Source organism: Onychomys torridus, chromosome 9, assembly GCF_903995425.1.
Source record: "Onychomys torridus chromosome 9, mOncTor1.1, whole genome shotgun sequence".
Taxonomy (NCBI): Eukaryota; Metazoa; Chordata; class Mammalia; order Rodentia; family Cricetidae; genus Onychomys; species Onychomys torridus.
The window spans coordinates 27,390,742-27,407,149 of record NC_050451.1 but is presented as its reverse complement, the minus strand read 5'-3'; the positions used below and the strand labels follow the sequence as shown (position 1 = coordinate 27,407,149).

Below are 16,408 nucleotides of genomic sequence, written 5' to 3'. Positions count from 1 at the left end.
GAGTTTCAAGTTTGGGAAAAAGGAAAATTTCTGAGTTCTCTTCCTTGTCCCCATTCTCCCAAAAGGGAAGTTTGCTGTTGACAAATTTTCTGTGGTTTACTGATTATTAGCAGGTAAATGATTGCTTATATGAATAAAAGCAGCTAGCAGGATTTTTTAAGTTTTGTTTGTTTTTTCTCTCAGTCTTAGGGATTAACCAGGGTCTTATTCATGTTAGGTAAGTGCCCATCACTTGCTGTATTTCATGCCATAACTGTTTTATGTTGTGTAGTCGAAATTAAATGAAAAATGTAGTTTGGTTATGTTTGGATATATTGAGATGATTCTGCCTCTTTATGAAATCTTAAATAATTTTTCCTGTAGAAGAGTTGATTTTAAAAAATGATATGTTGCATTCTGAGCCTTTATATTTTATTTAGATTATAGCACATCCAGGTACCTTTGAAAGGTGTGTCCCTGTAAACCTGAGGGTAAATGCTAAAGCTAAGTTGTGGGCCACAGGGTAGCTCAGTGGTAGATGCTTGCTGACTTCCATCAGACTTTTCGATCCCAGCATACCCTCGATAAATAAACAACATAAGTAGTGACTAATGAGTTTATTGGTTTTTGCCATTTTTAAAGGAAAATTCTAGCATATAACCAAATACATACTACAGATAGACAAAAGGAAATTTCAAATAAACTCAGAAGTAGAATAATATGATGAACATTCATTCATGTACCAGCTTACTAAGAGTTGAGGAACTAGCCACTTTGCCTTTGCTTTAACTTTAAATCTTTATGTGTATGCCGTAGTATCACCATAGTACTTTTTGATCCTGAATACTGTTGGCTTTTCACAGCTTGGGTCTCCAGCTTTGTAGTAGTGGTCGGATATATTTCTCATAGGCAGGGTTCTCCTAGGTTTATAGGAATCACATTATTAGAAGAACACTTCTAGAATTAATAACTTTACTTTCAAATTAAGTACTTCATGTTAAAAGAGTAATATTACCTAAGATTCTTTTTTGTTTTGTTTTTTGAGACAGAGTTTCTCTGTGTAACAGCTTTTGCTGTCCTGGAACTCACTTTGTAGACCAAGATGGCCTCGAACTCACAGAGATCCACCTCCTTGCCTTCCAAGTGCTGGGATTACAGGTGTGTGCTACCACCACCTGACAATTACCCAAGATTCCTAATTTTTCAGATTATTTTTAAAATGCATTTTGTATGAACACTTTTACAAAAAGCCTTTCTTAGATTTTAAACTGCATGCAGGTGTCTAATTAAAAGAAAAACCTACAGCTTTGTTTTTGGAATTTAATACAAATAAAAGCCCTCAGTATTTGAGGCTCTTTGAAATTGAATATGAACCATAAAGCAGGCAACCAGAAAGAATCAGGTAGGTGATATTCTGTGTGTGAATAGGCTTTCCCATCATCCTCTACTGCAGCGTCTGAGTTCTTTTCTTCATAGCTAAACTCTAGCCTTCCATATTATTTTCTTGTTTATTTCCTTTTCTTTTACAGTAAAACTATAAGGTCCTGGGGGCTGGAGCGATGGCTCAGAGGTTAAGAGCACTGAGTTCAATTCCCAGCAACCACATGGTGACTCACAACCATCTGTAATGAGATCTGGTGCCCTCTTCTGGGCATACATGCAGGCAGAGCACTGTATATGTAATAAATAAATCTTAAACAAAACAAAACAAAAATCCTAAAGTCCTTAACACAGGTCTACACCCTTGTTCTCCACCGTTTCTTCAATACTAGCACACCACTATTTCACAATAAATATTCTTTGAATGACTGAATGAACCAGAATGTTTAACATGTCTCACTATTCTTTGGGCATGTTTTTACAATATAGTTACTGAAAGATTAGGATTCTTGCTGGGGTGTGGTGATATACATATGTAATCCTGGCATTTGGGAGTTAAGAGTTCAAGGCCAGCCAAGGCTACACAAGACCCTTAAACAAACACTAAAAAAAGGGGGGGGGGTTCTTGGTTTGAAATGGCCCCTGATGATTCCTTCTTGCTTCTTTAGGGAATCATTTGGACATGATTTCACATCAAGAGGGAGAATCTTCTGTGGCAGTTTTCTAAATCAGTCAGAAAGCCAAAAGTGCACGTCATCCTGTTTAGGGAGAAAGTTCAGCACAGCCTACTCCAGACAGGAGAGGCTCCTGTGGAGCTAAGACATATAGCCTAGCACATAGCACTTTACTTCTAGCATAAGAACACCACTGAAAAATATTCTCACTTGTACTTTTGTGTCCACAAGGTACAACATAGCTGCTTTTTACCTGTAATGTGCCTTTTTATTAAAATGTCTGCTGCACTTCAGACTATGGCAGATCAAAAAATAGGGTTTAAAAATGTTGGTGCTTTTCAAAGGATCTGAAAGTATAAGATCATGTAGCTATGTATTAGCAGTCAACCAAATATCATTTTGACTAAGTGGAGTCAAAGTCATCTGAAACCTCACATTCCTAAACTGCCATGCATGAAAGAGCCACACTGTTGCACCTGTCACTTAACAAGGTAACATAAGGCTGGCTGATGAGTATTTGCAGTGTCTGGATGCACTGGCTGCTTTTGTATCATGTAGGTCATAAGAAGCATCATCGTTCAAATAGAAGGAAGTAGGGACTGAATAGGATGAAGTATGTCAGCATTTTACAGAATCAGTGCGATGGGTCAGTCATGTCTCATTTCTACAAACCTGCTATGGTTTCCAGATTAAAGTGTTTAAGAATAAACAAAACCAAAATGGTCACTACAGTCTTTAGTGACCATGAGGGATCTAGGGGAGTGGAATGTTTTCCTGGGTTGTCTGAGCTATATGTCTCAGCATTCTGACAGGTGAACAGGGAGAGGCATGATGGTTCTATGGAATACCAAAGGACATAATTCTCTCTTGAGACCATGGCAAGCAGGCTGGATTGGGAACGACTGCTTTGCTTTTATGCCAGGATTTAAACATTAGCAAGGACAGAGGAATGATTATTAGAAAAGTAATGTGCTAGAAGTAGGCTAACCATAGGAGCAGTGAATGTGTAGGTAAATTGTTTATATTTCCATGAGCTAAAATGATGTTTTCTTGTGGATGGCACTTGACTAAAATGGCTTGCTCTGTCTGGCAGCCATTCTGAGGTTATGACTTTAGATGACAATGTTAAACTAGCTCTGACGTGTGACAGAATACAGACTGTCAAGAGCAAGTCTGGCTAAGTGTGAGTGTCATAACTACTTTGTTAAGACACCTTTCTGAAGCTGGACTAAAGAACGTTTTACCATCTGAAAGACATTTGTTTATAAAGTCTAATATAACCAATATTGTGTGTGCCTATAGATAGATAGGTCCCTTGTTGGGATCATCTGTGCCAAATCTGCTCTTCAGGATGGCCTCCCTAAATTCGAAGTCCAGTACTGGTTGATGTTCTTAACTTTGTCCAGTAAGGCTGGAATAACTGGAATTCTTGCATTCCATCCAGAACAGTCTTATCACCATCCCCCTTATAATGTATGTACTTTTCCTGCCCACATATGGCAGTATCTCAAATTTCCTGTTACCTCTGATGCTCTTTTATCTACATAAAATGGAGCTAAAAGGCTGAAAATAAGATGGTTTACCACTGATATGATTTATCTTAGTTTTGTTAATGTAAAAGCCAGCTTGCTGCTTTATGTGTGTGCCTTTGGGTATGTCAAACCATGATTTAGAAATGAGCCTTTCTCTTAATGCCCTTTACACATTCTGAGCTGTGCATTTTGCTGATTACAGTTCCTGCCAAGTTGCACCCCTGGTTTCTTTTAATGTATTCCCTAAAAGTATTTTAAACAGATGCTCTATGCCAAGTGATTTTTCAACCTAAGCGCAATTGATTAAAATGGGAAACATAGAAATGTATTTACTGCTTGTTCTCTGCTCTTTTACATAATTTAAAATGGGTTTCATTCAACTACCTGAGTATTGCCTGGTGACTTCTGAGCCCACTCAAATAGACGTTCGTAGACATGTCCATCATAACAGCCGAGTGCCGAATTTAAACAATGATCCGTGAAATCAAAAGCATCAGTTAACAAGATCGCATCTTTCCTGAGAGAGGAGACAAATTGTGAGTATTTCACCTTATTGATCCACAGGAAATAACTAGAAGTTGCATCATTATCTGCTGTTTGAACAATTCATCTTTATTATTTGGGTTTTATTTTTTTTAACTTCTTTTTTTTTTTAAACTTTATTTGTATTTTATGTACCTTGGTATTTTGTTCCCATGTATGTCTGTGTGAGGGTGCTGAATCCTCTGGAACAGGAGTCAAAGACAACTGTGAGCCACCATGTGGTTCCTGGAAATTGAATCCAGATCCTCTGGAAGAGCAGCCAGTGCTCTTAACTGCTGAGCCATCTCTCCAGCCCCATGGGTTTTACTTTTATCAGTTATATATGCACAAGATAAAGAATCATAGAGTTCTTTAAGACTTGTCATTTAAAAAAAATAAGGTTTACCTACTGGACATCAAGTCCAGTATCCAATTCCCAACATTGGAAAAAAAATAAATGAAAAAAAAAAATCAGCCTATCTAGCAGTGTGTGTGGCAGGAATCTTAAAAGGTCTTATTAATCAAATCAAACCTGAGGCCAGTTATTGGGGTGAATGCTGGAAGATCAGAGACACAGAACAAGCCACAGCTATCTCACCTTGCTAGTTCCTCAGGTGATCCTGTTTCTTCAGGCTGCAAGCTTCTGAGTCATCCTCCACATGAATCTCAGCTGAACTGTGTTGCTCCAAAGCCTGAACACTTTACCAACCAAATACTTAACTAACTACATGCTTTACTCCTCCAGTGCCCGGTTTTCACGCCTTATATACCTTTCCCTTTCTGCCTGTCACTCCCTGAGATTAAAGGCTGTGTTTCTGGGATTAAAGGTGTGCTGTTTCTAAAGTGGTCTTGAACACACAGAGATTCACCTGGCTCTGCCTCCCAAGTGCTGGGATTAAAGGCGTGCACCACCACCGCCCAACTTCTGCTATGGCTTACTCTTCCCATTTTCTAGCCACCACTTTTGGCTTTGTTCTAGTGGCTGTCTGTTCTCTGACCCCAGATATGTTTATTTCGGGGAACACACAATATTTCAGGGAACACAATACCCACCACATTTCCCCTGTTTTTGTCTAAAATTAAAAAAAGGTTATAACTAATACAAGAAAAACTATCCAACAAGTATATACAATACACAGTCAAGATTACATTAATGATGTCTAGTCCATTAACATTTGACAGTTTCAGATAAAAACTCTATTATATATATTAACAATGTCCAGTCCAGTAACATTTGATAAACTCAGATGAAAAAAATTTTCAATACTTATGATATTTAAAACAAGTAGTTCCTTTTTAAATGTAGGTCCAATAATTGACCTTTTCATCTGATCATATCCATATTCTCTTTTTTCTCTTCATGAAAGTTTCAATAATCTACCTTTTGTCATCTTTCTCTTTCTCTTTTTAGAGTAGATTCAATGATCTACCTATTTACCCTATTATTTCTTTATCTTTTTTCTCAGAGTAGATTCAGTGATCTACCTCATATCTATATTCTCCTTTTTCTCTCTTTCTTTCTCTCTCTCTTTTCTTCCTTCCTTCCTTCCTTCCTTCCTTCCTTCCTTCCTTCCTTCCTTCCTTCCTTCCTTTCTTTCTTTCTTTTTTAACCTCAACTCTATTTTTGGGTTAATTGTCAAGTCCTGTATCATTTGTCCAGCTGCTGCATAATGAGAAAGTGCAGGGCTTGTTTCATGTCCTTGTTCAAGTAGTCTGTCAGGCTGGATCATCTCAGCCAGTCATCTCGTAATTGTCCTGAGCAGTTTGTAGTCCAAAGTCGATCTTTCCATGGTGTTAATGACTTTACTATAGTCGTGTGGCATCATCATTGTGGAGTCCCATCTTCCTTTTGGTGTTTTTTTTTTTTTTTTTTTTTGTTTGTTTTTTTTAAATCAACTTGTCACAAACTAGAGTCACTTGGGAAGAGGGAGCCCCATCTGAGTAATTGCCTCCATCAGATTGGCTGGTAAACATGTTGGAACATTTCCTTGATTAATGATTGATATGGGGGAGCCCAGCCTATTGTGGGTGGTGCCATCCCTGGGTAGGTGGTCTTAGGTTAATAAAAAGGGCAACTGAGCAATCCATGGAGGGTAAGCCAGTAAGCAGGACTCCTTCATGGTCTCTTCTTCAGTTCCTGCCTTGGCTTCCTTCAATGATTGACTATATATAACCTGAGAACCAAATAACCGTTTCCTCCCCAAGTTGGTCAATGTTTTATTACAATAACAGAAAGCAACTAGTGCACCCAGCCTCTCTATTCCAGGTTTCTTCTCCTTGGAAACATTGTTGGTCTTTTAGCTGATATTTGAGCAATTATCTCTTAATTTTTTTGTAAATGCTAGCAACTTCTTGATGCTTCAGTTTTAGATGGTATTGACTGACTGTTATAAAAGCAAGGGTTTCCTTTTTTGGAAGTAAAAGGAGACAAATCTTATCACGTAGTCCAGGCTTACCTGGAATTCTATGCAACCCGGTCTGGTATACAATACTCCCCCTCAATGCTCCACCCCCAGACTGCTGATTTTGCTGGGATTACAGGCATGTTCCACACACTTGTCTGAATTGAGCAGGTTTCTCTTCACCCCTATCTCCTCAACCTCATGCTTCCTCTCCTTAGCTTTCCTGCCTTCAAATGTAGTTGTAATTTTGAAAATTAATGTTGACATTATGATGACTATGTGGCATAAAAACATTTGAGGTGGATAGGATAATAAACCTAATTATATTGGTGTGTTTTAAATTTTTGTTTTGTTTTGAAATAAGGTCTTGCTTATAGTCTGGTTGATCTGAACTTCCCATATAGATCAATTTGGCCTTGGTTGTTTTGTTCTTGTTTGATTTTGAGACAGGGTCTCACTGTGTAGTTCTGTCTGGTCTAGAACTATGCAGTACACATGGAGGTCAAAGGACAAGATGCAAGAGTCAGTCTTTCTACTTGTGGGTCTCTGAGATTAAGCTTACATCATCAGCCTAGGGACTGAACTCACATTGTCCATCTTGGCTTCAAGTACCTTTGCCCATCAAGCCATCCATCTTGCTGGCCTTTAATCTTGTTTTGACAATAACTAATGAGCCTCCTGTTTTGACAAGAGCTAATGAGTTTAATGAGTACTTCTTGTTTAATATCCCTTACGACCCTGGTAGGTTCAAGTCTCTCTGTAGTCATCTGAAATTCCATGGTCCATTGTATTCTCCCCCTAAAAATATATTCAGTAGTTTCTTTTTTTGTCATGTTGGTATAGCCAGGCCACTCCCTGTTTTCACTGTTTGCCACCACCTACCTATGTGACTGTATGTGGCTGGAAAAAACAGCCTACACTGCTGTCCTAAGAGTTCAGGTAGCTAAGTCACAGCTTAACAGTCATATTCTATTGCTCTGGTTCACTGACCCACTCTCCTAGTGATTTTTTTTTCACAGTCTTCCATCTTCAAGTCTATAGCACCTACCTCCTCTTCCTTACCAGAGTGACTTTCGCATCCTATTTCACTGGTCAAGTGGAAGTCATAGGAGTTTCCTATAGGTTCCCGCCTCTGAGCATTATACACAGCCCTCCTTTATACTAGTCAGCTCTGATCTTCTCTCCTAGTCTGCCCATTCCTAGGTGCAGTAGATGCTTTCAGCCCTTACCAAAGGAGAAGGATACTTTTCTGTCCTGTATGGTGTCAGAAACCCCTTGAGGTCATTCCATCTGTGTAGAAACTTTCTATCATCTCTCTTAAGACAAGCTTGGTAGGAGTGTTGGAGAGGTGGCTCAGTGTTTAATAACACTTTCTACTCTTGTAAAGGACCTTGGTTAAGCTGACAACAGTCAGATGGTGGCTCACAACTAACTCCTCAGGCATTGCACTGGTGTGTTGCATTTACATATATGGAGGCATACTTGTAAAATTAAAAAAAATAAAAATGAAAACAAACAAGCATTTGGCTCTCCTCCTTTCCCTCATCCATCCTAGTTCTTGGCACCTCTTTTGACTGAATTTGGGAGTATTTTGTTTGCTTGTCTCCAGTTCTGCTTTCTGGAGAGGACTGGATTCACTTCAATTTTACCTCCAGCACTTCATAGAAACGACTCTTGTCTAGGTCTCTTTACTGTTTTTGGAGGGTCCTAACACTTCTCATCCACTTCTTACTCCTTGATGATATCATCTCTCTTGGCTTTAAATATCAGCCACATGCCACTGACTTCCAAATTTATCCCGGCTGTGTCACCTGCTTACTGGATCTGTATTAAATTTCTAACAGGCTTTTTAAATGCACTGAATGCCAAAAACAAACTCCTGATCTTGTCTATCTTACCTACGCCTAGCCCTCTTTTATGATAAATGGCCCAATTTCCTCTTTCTATCTTGTGCCATATCTAATGGTCAGCAAACATTGTTCTATTTTCAAAGCATGTCCAAATTTTGCCTACTTCCCACCACATCAGTCATTGCTCCGCTCTGGTCCAGTCCACGATCATCTCTCACGTGGATTAGCTTTCAGACCTATTTCCTTGCTGCTATTTATTAATTATTTATGATGATTAATTTTGGGGCTGTGAGTTAAATCAGTGGCATTATGTACACTTAGCAAATGCTCTACTTCAGAGCTGTACTCCCTGCCCCTGGTTTATATTATTCAAGAATATATATAAGGGGCTGGGAGGTGGCTCAGTTGATAAACTGAGGACCTAAGTTTCATTCCCAGTACTTATGTGTGCGTGTGCGTGTGCGTGTGTGTGTGTGTGTGTGTGTGTGTGTGTGTGTGTGTGTGTGTGTATGTGGGGGGTGTTGAGTGTTATGTTGGGCAATTTTTTTTCTTTGTTTTGTTTCTGAGACAGAGTTTCTCCATGTGTAGCCCTGGCAGTCCTGGACCTCACTCTGTAGACAAGGCTGGCCTAGAAATCACAGAGATCCGCCTGCCTAGCATTAAAGGCATGAGCCACCACTTCTCATGGAGGCATTTATAATCCTAGACTGGGCAGGTGGGGACAGGCAGATCGCTCCTGGACCCACTGGCTGGTCTATCTAGCTTGCTTGTGAGTTCTAGGCCAGTGAGAGATGTTGCTTTAAAAAAAAGAAAGCCATTGGTGCTTGAGAAAGAACACCTGAGGCTGTCATGTGGCACATAGACAAAACAACAACAACAAACAAACCTGAAATAAAAAAACCCACATAAAATACCCCCTAGGCATGAATATACACACAGAGGTTAGGTTGTTTCAGGTTATATAACTGTGCTATGCTTAAAATCTTCCCATCTGCTCCCCACCCCCACCAAGAAACAAGATTTCTCTGTGTATCCCTAGCTGTCCTGGAACTCACTTTGTAAACCAGGCTGGCCTGGAACTCACAGAAATCCACCTGCCTCTGCCTCCCAAGTGCTGAGATTAAAGTTGTGCACCACCACTGCCCAGCAAAAACCTTCCCATTCTCACACATAGTAAAAGCCCAAATCATTGAAGTCTTTGCAATTATATACCCCCTTCCTCCCACACCTTTGTCTTCTCTACCACAGCCATGCTTCCCACCTCTCTGGCCTTGTTTCTGGCTTCTGGGATTCTAGTTTCCTGTCTCCTTGTCTTTCTACATTGTGTTCAGCTTGTCTGGCCCTTTTTTCCTGGCAGCCACATGATTTCTCTTGATTGCCCTAAGGCCCTTCCCTGAATTCTCAGGCCTTTCCTGGGAAGTTACCTTCCTAGCCACCCTCCTCCTTTGGCCTATTTAAAGCTTGAAGGTCTGGAGCTATAGCTCACAGGAAGAGTACTTGCCTAGCATGTTCAAGGCCATGGTTTTGATCTCTAGGAGCACACAAAAATTAAAACAGTGAGGCTGTAGAGAAGGCTCAGAGGTTAAAGAGCACTGACTGCTCTTCCAGAGGTCCTGAGTTCAATTCCCAGCACCCACATGGTGGCTCACAACCACCTGTAATGAGATCTGGCGCCCTCTTCTGTATACATAATAAAAAAATAAATCTTTTTTTTTTTTAAAAAAAGTGCCACACGCACACACAAAAATTAAAACAAGAACATTTGAAATGGCAATGCCCCCCCCCCCCATGTGCTTGTTTGTGTGCGGGCCTGTCTTCTTCTGCTTATAGGCATGGTCGACCTTTTTAGCATGAAACTCTGTATCTTCCACTTGAGATAAATTTTCATAAATTATTTTATCGATGATTTGCCACCTTTTGGTTTTGTCTTTTTTTTTTTTTCCTCCAGAGCTGAGGACTGAACCCAGGGCCTTGCACTTGTTAGGCAAGTGTTCTACCACTGAGCTAAATCCCCACCCCACCCCTTTTTTGACCTGTCTTTCACATGATGGACTGTGAATATGAGTTTTCTTTAAAATATGTTTAAAAATTTATTGATTGGTCCTCTTTTTTAAAAGTCATTTTAATTTTTTTTCTCTTTCTCTGAGGTTGCCACAACTCCATCCTCCAATCCATTCCCCAATGTTTCATTTATATTATCATTTCAAAGTTTCAGAGCCCTTTTTCTGCTCTCTGAATGTTGATGGCATTTTTGGTTTTTTTGATCTTTCAAGAAAGACAATGTTTGTCTGTGTAGCCCTGGATGTCCTGGAACTTGCTCTGTGGACCAGGCTGGCCTCGGACTCACAGAGATCCGCCTGGCTCTGCCTCTGGAGTGCTGGGATCAAAGGCATGCTTCACCACCGCCCATCTGGCATTTTTGTTCTTATTTCATAACTGCAGTATCTTGACCTTCTTAGCTCTTTGAAGATATTGGTGATTTTAACAAATGTTTCTCTTCTGTTTTTAAGTTTTACTTTCCCTGCAGGTTTATTTGTATCCTTCAAGTTGTCTTATTCTTGCTTATTTGGGTCTCCATCTTTTAGATTAAGGGCTTTCCTCTGGTGCATGGTGATCCTGAGTGTCTGATCTTAGCTGATAGTGGGGTGTTAACCAGCCACACTAGTAGAAGCGTGGGATTACTTTTTAATGGGGTCACTGTGGGGTGAGCTGGATAAATTGTAAATGCTAAAAGCGGCTTGCGACTTTAGCTCCTCCTTGGCTGCATGAAGGACTGTCTTGCCATCTTCGTATGTACCGGCCTTCTAGAAACCAATGGAAAATGTGCTGGGAAGGGCCTGTGAAGTAATTTTCGTAGGACAGTCTCGTCCTCAGCTGTGCTCAATGCTTTCTGGTCCACCGCCTTGCTGTTTACCCTTTTAGCAGAACAGGTTCAAGAGGAAGGAGGAAACTGGGAGTCCAGTGTGTTCTGTCACCTCACCTTTACCCCACTGTCAGACACAGCACTGTCTGTCTCTGCTGAACCTGTCTGCCAGTCAGTGTCCACATGTCCTCCAACTTTCATGTTTCTTCTGTCCTTCTCCTCGTGGGTTGATACCTTTAAATTTTTGATGTTTTAAGGGATAAGGGTGTATAGCCCCTCAGTTGGTAGAATGCTTGCCCAGCATGCACAAAGCCCTAGTTTCAAACTGCAGCACTGCATAAAAACTGGATGTGTTGGGTAATGCTGGTAATCCCAGCACTGGGAAAACAGGGTCAGGACAGTCACAGGTTCAAGGTTATCCTTGGCTGTACAGCGGGTTCAAGGTCAGGGCTACATGAAACTCTGTCTCAAAACAAATATATATTTGATGTTTATACTGATGTTTTAGTAGGTCTTTGGAAATGAATGTGTATGTGCAGGCTGCCACTTTTACTCAGAAGTCCCTCAGTGGAGGTTTTTAATCATCATTTAAGGTATTGAGACTGAGCCAGATCAGTTCATTGGCCCCACACTGAGAGCTAGTTTTGGTGTCTCTCAGAATTGCCCTGCCCTTGATTTGTCATCCTCGAAATCTGAGGGTGACAGTGGCTAATCCAGGCACAGAGCTGTGATGCTGAACTAATAAGAGCATGGGGTCTGTTTCACCCCTCCCACTTGCAGTTAGAAAGGAAATTTAGGACCCAATGTAAGTAAACCAATTTGTGGTTTCTAGGTGTGTGTTGGCAGTTTATGTCTCTGGCAAGGCAAGCACTTAGAAAAGCAGAATGCATATTCACACACACACACACACACACACACACACACACACACACACAAACACATACACACACCATGTTTATGAAGTGTTATGGTTCTCCAGCCAGGCCCAGGTGATTTTTTTTTATGTTTTAAAAATGTTAATCATTTCAGAAAGACAGGCCAACTTGCACTTGAACTTGGTAGTACTAATTACACCCTTAGCAGTCCCATACTGAATTCCTCCTCATTAAGGTAAGTTTAACAACTGGTATAATTGTATTAGGTATATTGTATTTTTACCATTTTTGTTTAGATTATTACTTATTTTTTCTGGTGGAGATGCCATGGTATGTGTTTAGAGGTTAGAAGATGCCTTTATGGAAGCTGGAACTAGCTTTCCACCCTTTGGGATCAAATTCAAATTGTCAGGCTTAGTGGGGAGCATTTTGACCCATGAGCCATCTTTTTGGCCCCACTAGCTATCTGTCAGATGCTGATATCTACCCACAGGGGCTTGTTAATACTTCATTTTAGAAACAAAAGGCATTTGGTTGAAATTTTTTAACCTCTTATAAAAATTATACATATTTAAAGGTTTATTTTTTATTTTATTTATTTATTTTTGCTAATAATAAGAACTGTTGGAGGTCCCAGGGGAAAAGTCACTTCCCTCCACACGTAATAGACATCATATGTTTTGCTCAGCAAAGTTTCAAAACTGTTGTGTTCTCAAACTAACCTATTTTTTGTTTTGTTTTTATATATATACTGACACATGTAAATAATTCATAGTGTTTTTTTTTTTTTGGTTTTTTGAGGCAGGGTTTCTCTGTGTAGCTTTGGTGCCTGTCCTGGATCTCATTCTGTAGACCAGGCTAGCCTTGAACTCACAGACTTTCCCTGGCTCTGCCTCCCAAGTGTTAGGATTAAAGGTGTGTGCCACCACCGCTTGGCAATTCACAGTGTTTTAATACCTGTTTCTTCTAGTTATCTGGTCAGGACAGACTTTGGTTTTGATATGTTCTTTTTTTAAAAAAAAAATATTTATTTATTTATTTAGTAAACAGGGTTCTGCCTGCATGTATGTCTGCAGGCCAAAGAGGATACCAGATTTCATTATAGATGGTTATGAACCACTATGTGGTTGCTGGGAATTGAACTCAGGACCTCTGGAAGAGCAGCCTCTGTTCTTAACCTCTGAGACATCTCTCCAGCCCCTTGATATGTTCCTAAAGCAATATTTACTTTATGTATAAAATACCATGATGAATGCCACTAGTATTCATGTCTCTAAATAGTACACGATCAGCTCTACATTTAAAAAGTATCTATATTATTGCTTTACAAATCAGTACATAAATTACTGAGTCTAAAAAAGCATCTTGGAGAGACACCGCCAGCCACCGCCATGAAAAGCAACATGTAAAGACACCAGTAAGCCACAAGCCATGTGGCAAAGTATAGACTAACAGAAATGGGTTAATTTAAGATAGAAGAAGTAGATAACAAGAAGCCTGCCACGGCCATACAGTTTCTAAACAATGTAAAAAAAAAGAAAAGCATCTTGAAGGGATATAAGGGAATAATAATAAAATACATTTATTAAGCTTGGTAAGAATTTTCTTAAAGCATAGTCAACAAAGACCTGGCTATGCGTAACATATACATAATAATGGGCTCCCCGCCAGGCGGCAGAGGCAGGCAGATCTCTGTGAGTTTGAGGCCATCCTGGGCTACAGAGTGAGTTCCAGGAAAGGCACAAAGCTACACAGACAAACCCTGACTTGAAAAACCAAAAAAAGGTGTGTGTGTGTGTGTGTGTGTGTGTGTGTGTGTGTGTGTGTGTGTGTTGGGATTTAGCTCAGTGGTAGAGTGCTTGCCTAGCAAGCATAAGGCCTTGGGTTCAGTCCTTAGCTCTGGAAAAAGAAAAAAGAAAAGAAAAGAAAAGAAATAATGAGCTCCCCAGGCACCGTACTACACAGGAGAAGAATGGTGCTCTGTGGTCAGAAGCTCTGAATGTTCCCAGCTCCTTCTCTGCTAATAGTGCAAAGGTACAAAAGTTTACTCTCATAAACCTAACCTTTCTCAAGAGAACAGGAAGATTAAATCCATTTCTAAGGCTGTATGGATTAAATGAGATGATGTATATAAAGGCTTCTAGCATACAAATACCCATTAAACACTGGTTATGATTAAATTGTTATTATTAATATGTCCATATATAGGAATCTTGATTTTATTCACATTCCGTAGACACTGCTCCTTGCTGATGTTGAAGAGTTCAACTGAGGTGGCTAATTAATTCTTTAATTTTTAATTTTCTCCTAATTCCTCTACTGTTTTTTCATTAATGCTTTGTGTTGGTATAATTGTGCTAGATGTTAGCCTATCTAGATGTCAAGTATGCAAGGTCTTGGAGTGAGAAGCAATCTGTGTACCACAGTCTAACATGGTTTCAAGTCTCAGTCACTTACCGGATCAAGGGGAGCAGGTTAAGAAAGGTTGTTCTAGTCATGTCCACTTGGGCCCCAGATAGGAAACCATCATGAAGAAAGTCACCTGAGTTAGCCAGAATACCATGTAAGGCATAGAGGTCACAAAGGCGTTGGAGCACCTGCTGAATCGCTGGTTCCTTGTCTAGTTTCTCCACAGCTTCCTTAAAACTCCTCACAGTGATGTAGTAGCAGTGAGCCTACAAAGACACAAAGATGCACAAGCCCTCTCATTCCCAGCTCCACAGGCCATCCTGGAAGCATGGCAGGATGGTTGGAGTAAGTGTGCCTTCCAGAGGACTGGTGGTTATTTTTTGTCTGACTGAACCTTTTTGATGTATGAATATGTATAAGTGTGTGTGTGTGTGTGTGTGTGTGTGTGTGTGTGTGTGTGTTAGGGGCTTGGTAGACTGTTAAACTGGGCCTTTGGATTCTTCATTTACTTGAGACATCTTCAAGAGCATTGGAAAGTAGAAAGAAACGCCTGGGGCAGGTGGGAGAGCTGGCCCTATGGTCATAAGAGTGGGAGAACTATCCTGATCCCCACCAGCTGCAACACCCTGGAGAGCAGGCCCTGTACCCTGTCAGGGTAGTACAACAGAGCCAGCCCTTTTAGAGGAATTGTGGGTGAGCCAGCCCAAGGTGTGAGCATGGGACAGCTGTCCCCATTACCCATCTGCCTTGTAGCAATATGAGCAAAGGAGAGTTGCCCCTCTGCCCATCAACACCTGAGGCGGGTGGGAGAGCTGGTCCTGACTCCCACCAGCCAACACTTGGGAGAGCAGGCCCTGCACCTCACCAGGCCAGCGCAATAGAGCCAACAGTCTTAGTGGAGATGTGGGTGAGCCAGCCCAGAAATTGTGAATATGGGAGAGCTGTCCCCATCTCCCACCTGGTAGACCAACCCTACAGCTGCCCAGGCCCAGACCCAGGGTTCTGACTTGGTCTGCCCCAACATCCACCTCATCTATGATCTGTTGGAGCACATGAGGGGACATGACCTGCAGATCCAAAGCTGAAAGACCTCCACAATACAGGGTGGAGTGGGATGCCCAGGAAGAGTCCTAGTCGGGGCCCAGCATTAAATGTGTAGTGAAGACCAGGGTCCTACAACCAGACAAATGACTCTTTGCATTGAACACTTGCAAGTAGAGGTATATGGACAAAGGCATGGCTTGTTGGGCATAGTGCAGCTTCCATGATAGGATTTTTAATTCCTTCCCTTTTTTAAATTTTTTCTCATTTTATTTCTGTTTTTTCTCTTGAATTTCATTTTATTAGGGGGTAGGGGGTACAGTGGCAGAGGGTGGATGCAAAGGGATGGGGAATGAATGGGATCAAGATACATGATGTGAAAAACACATAGAATAATAAATAGATAGGTAAGGAGAGAGAGAGAGAAAGAGAAAGAAAGAAAGAAAAAAAAGCAGGAAGCTGAGAAGGAATAAATTGCAGTGTTTGGATATTTAGTTAGGTTCCTCTTTTCAAAGCTCTTGGAAATGTTAGGAAGTGTGTTAGGAAGGTGCTTAATTAGATTACAACCTGTAATGTTATTAAGTCTGAGAAAATTCAGATAAATATCAAATGCAACAATGCTAGGAAATTTCACCAATGTGAAAATCAAGTCAGCCACATTCCTGCTACCTGTAAAAGTTGTATCATTAATGTACAGTGTTTGATTATGTAAAAAATCACTAACTCTACAGCAAAGAGTACTCAAAATGGGCTTATTCATTATTTAACTTTGAAAAATAATTTTAAATGATTGTATTCCCCTTTGACATTAAAAAAGAACTGTTTTTTTACTATAGAAAACAAAACAAAACAAAACAAAAGTAGAAAAAAAGAATATAGGT

General features: G+C 40.4%; 1 protein-coding gene across 2 annotated transcripts in view; it reads right to left on the bottom strand.

The window, feature by feature from the left end:
* Positions 1 to 581: 581 nt before the first annotated feature.
* Positions 582 to 16,408, bottom strand: part of Acox2 (acyl-CoA oxidase 2) — a 32,185-nt gene continuing 16,358 nt past the window's right edge. For both annotated transcript variants that reach the window (XM_036199974.1, XM_036199973.1), the window contains 3 exons: positions 14,535 to 14,752; positions 3,950 to 4,082; positions 582 to 899 (listed from right to left, as the gene is read on the bottom strand). In XM_036199974.1, coding sequence (XP_036055867.1) covers positions 837 to 899; positions 3,950 to 4,082; positions 14,535 to 14,752 — 414 coding nt within the window. In that variant the 3' untranslated portion in view covers positions 582 to 836. The remainder of the gene's footprint in view (positions 900 to 3,949; positions 4,083 to 14,534; positions 14,753 to 16,408) is intronic.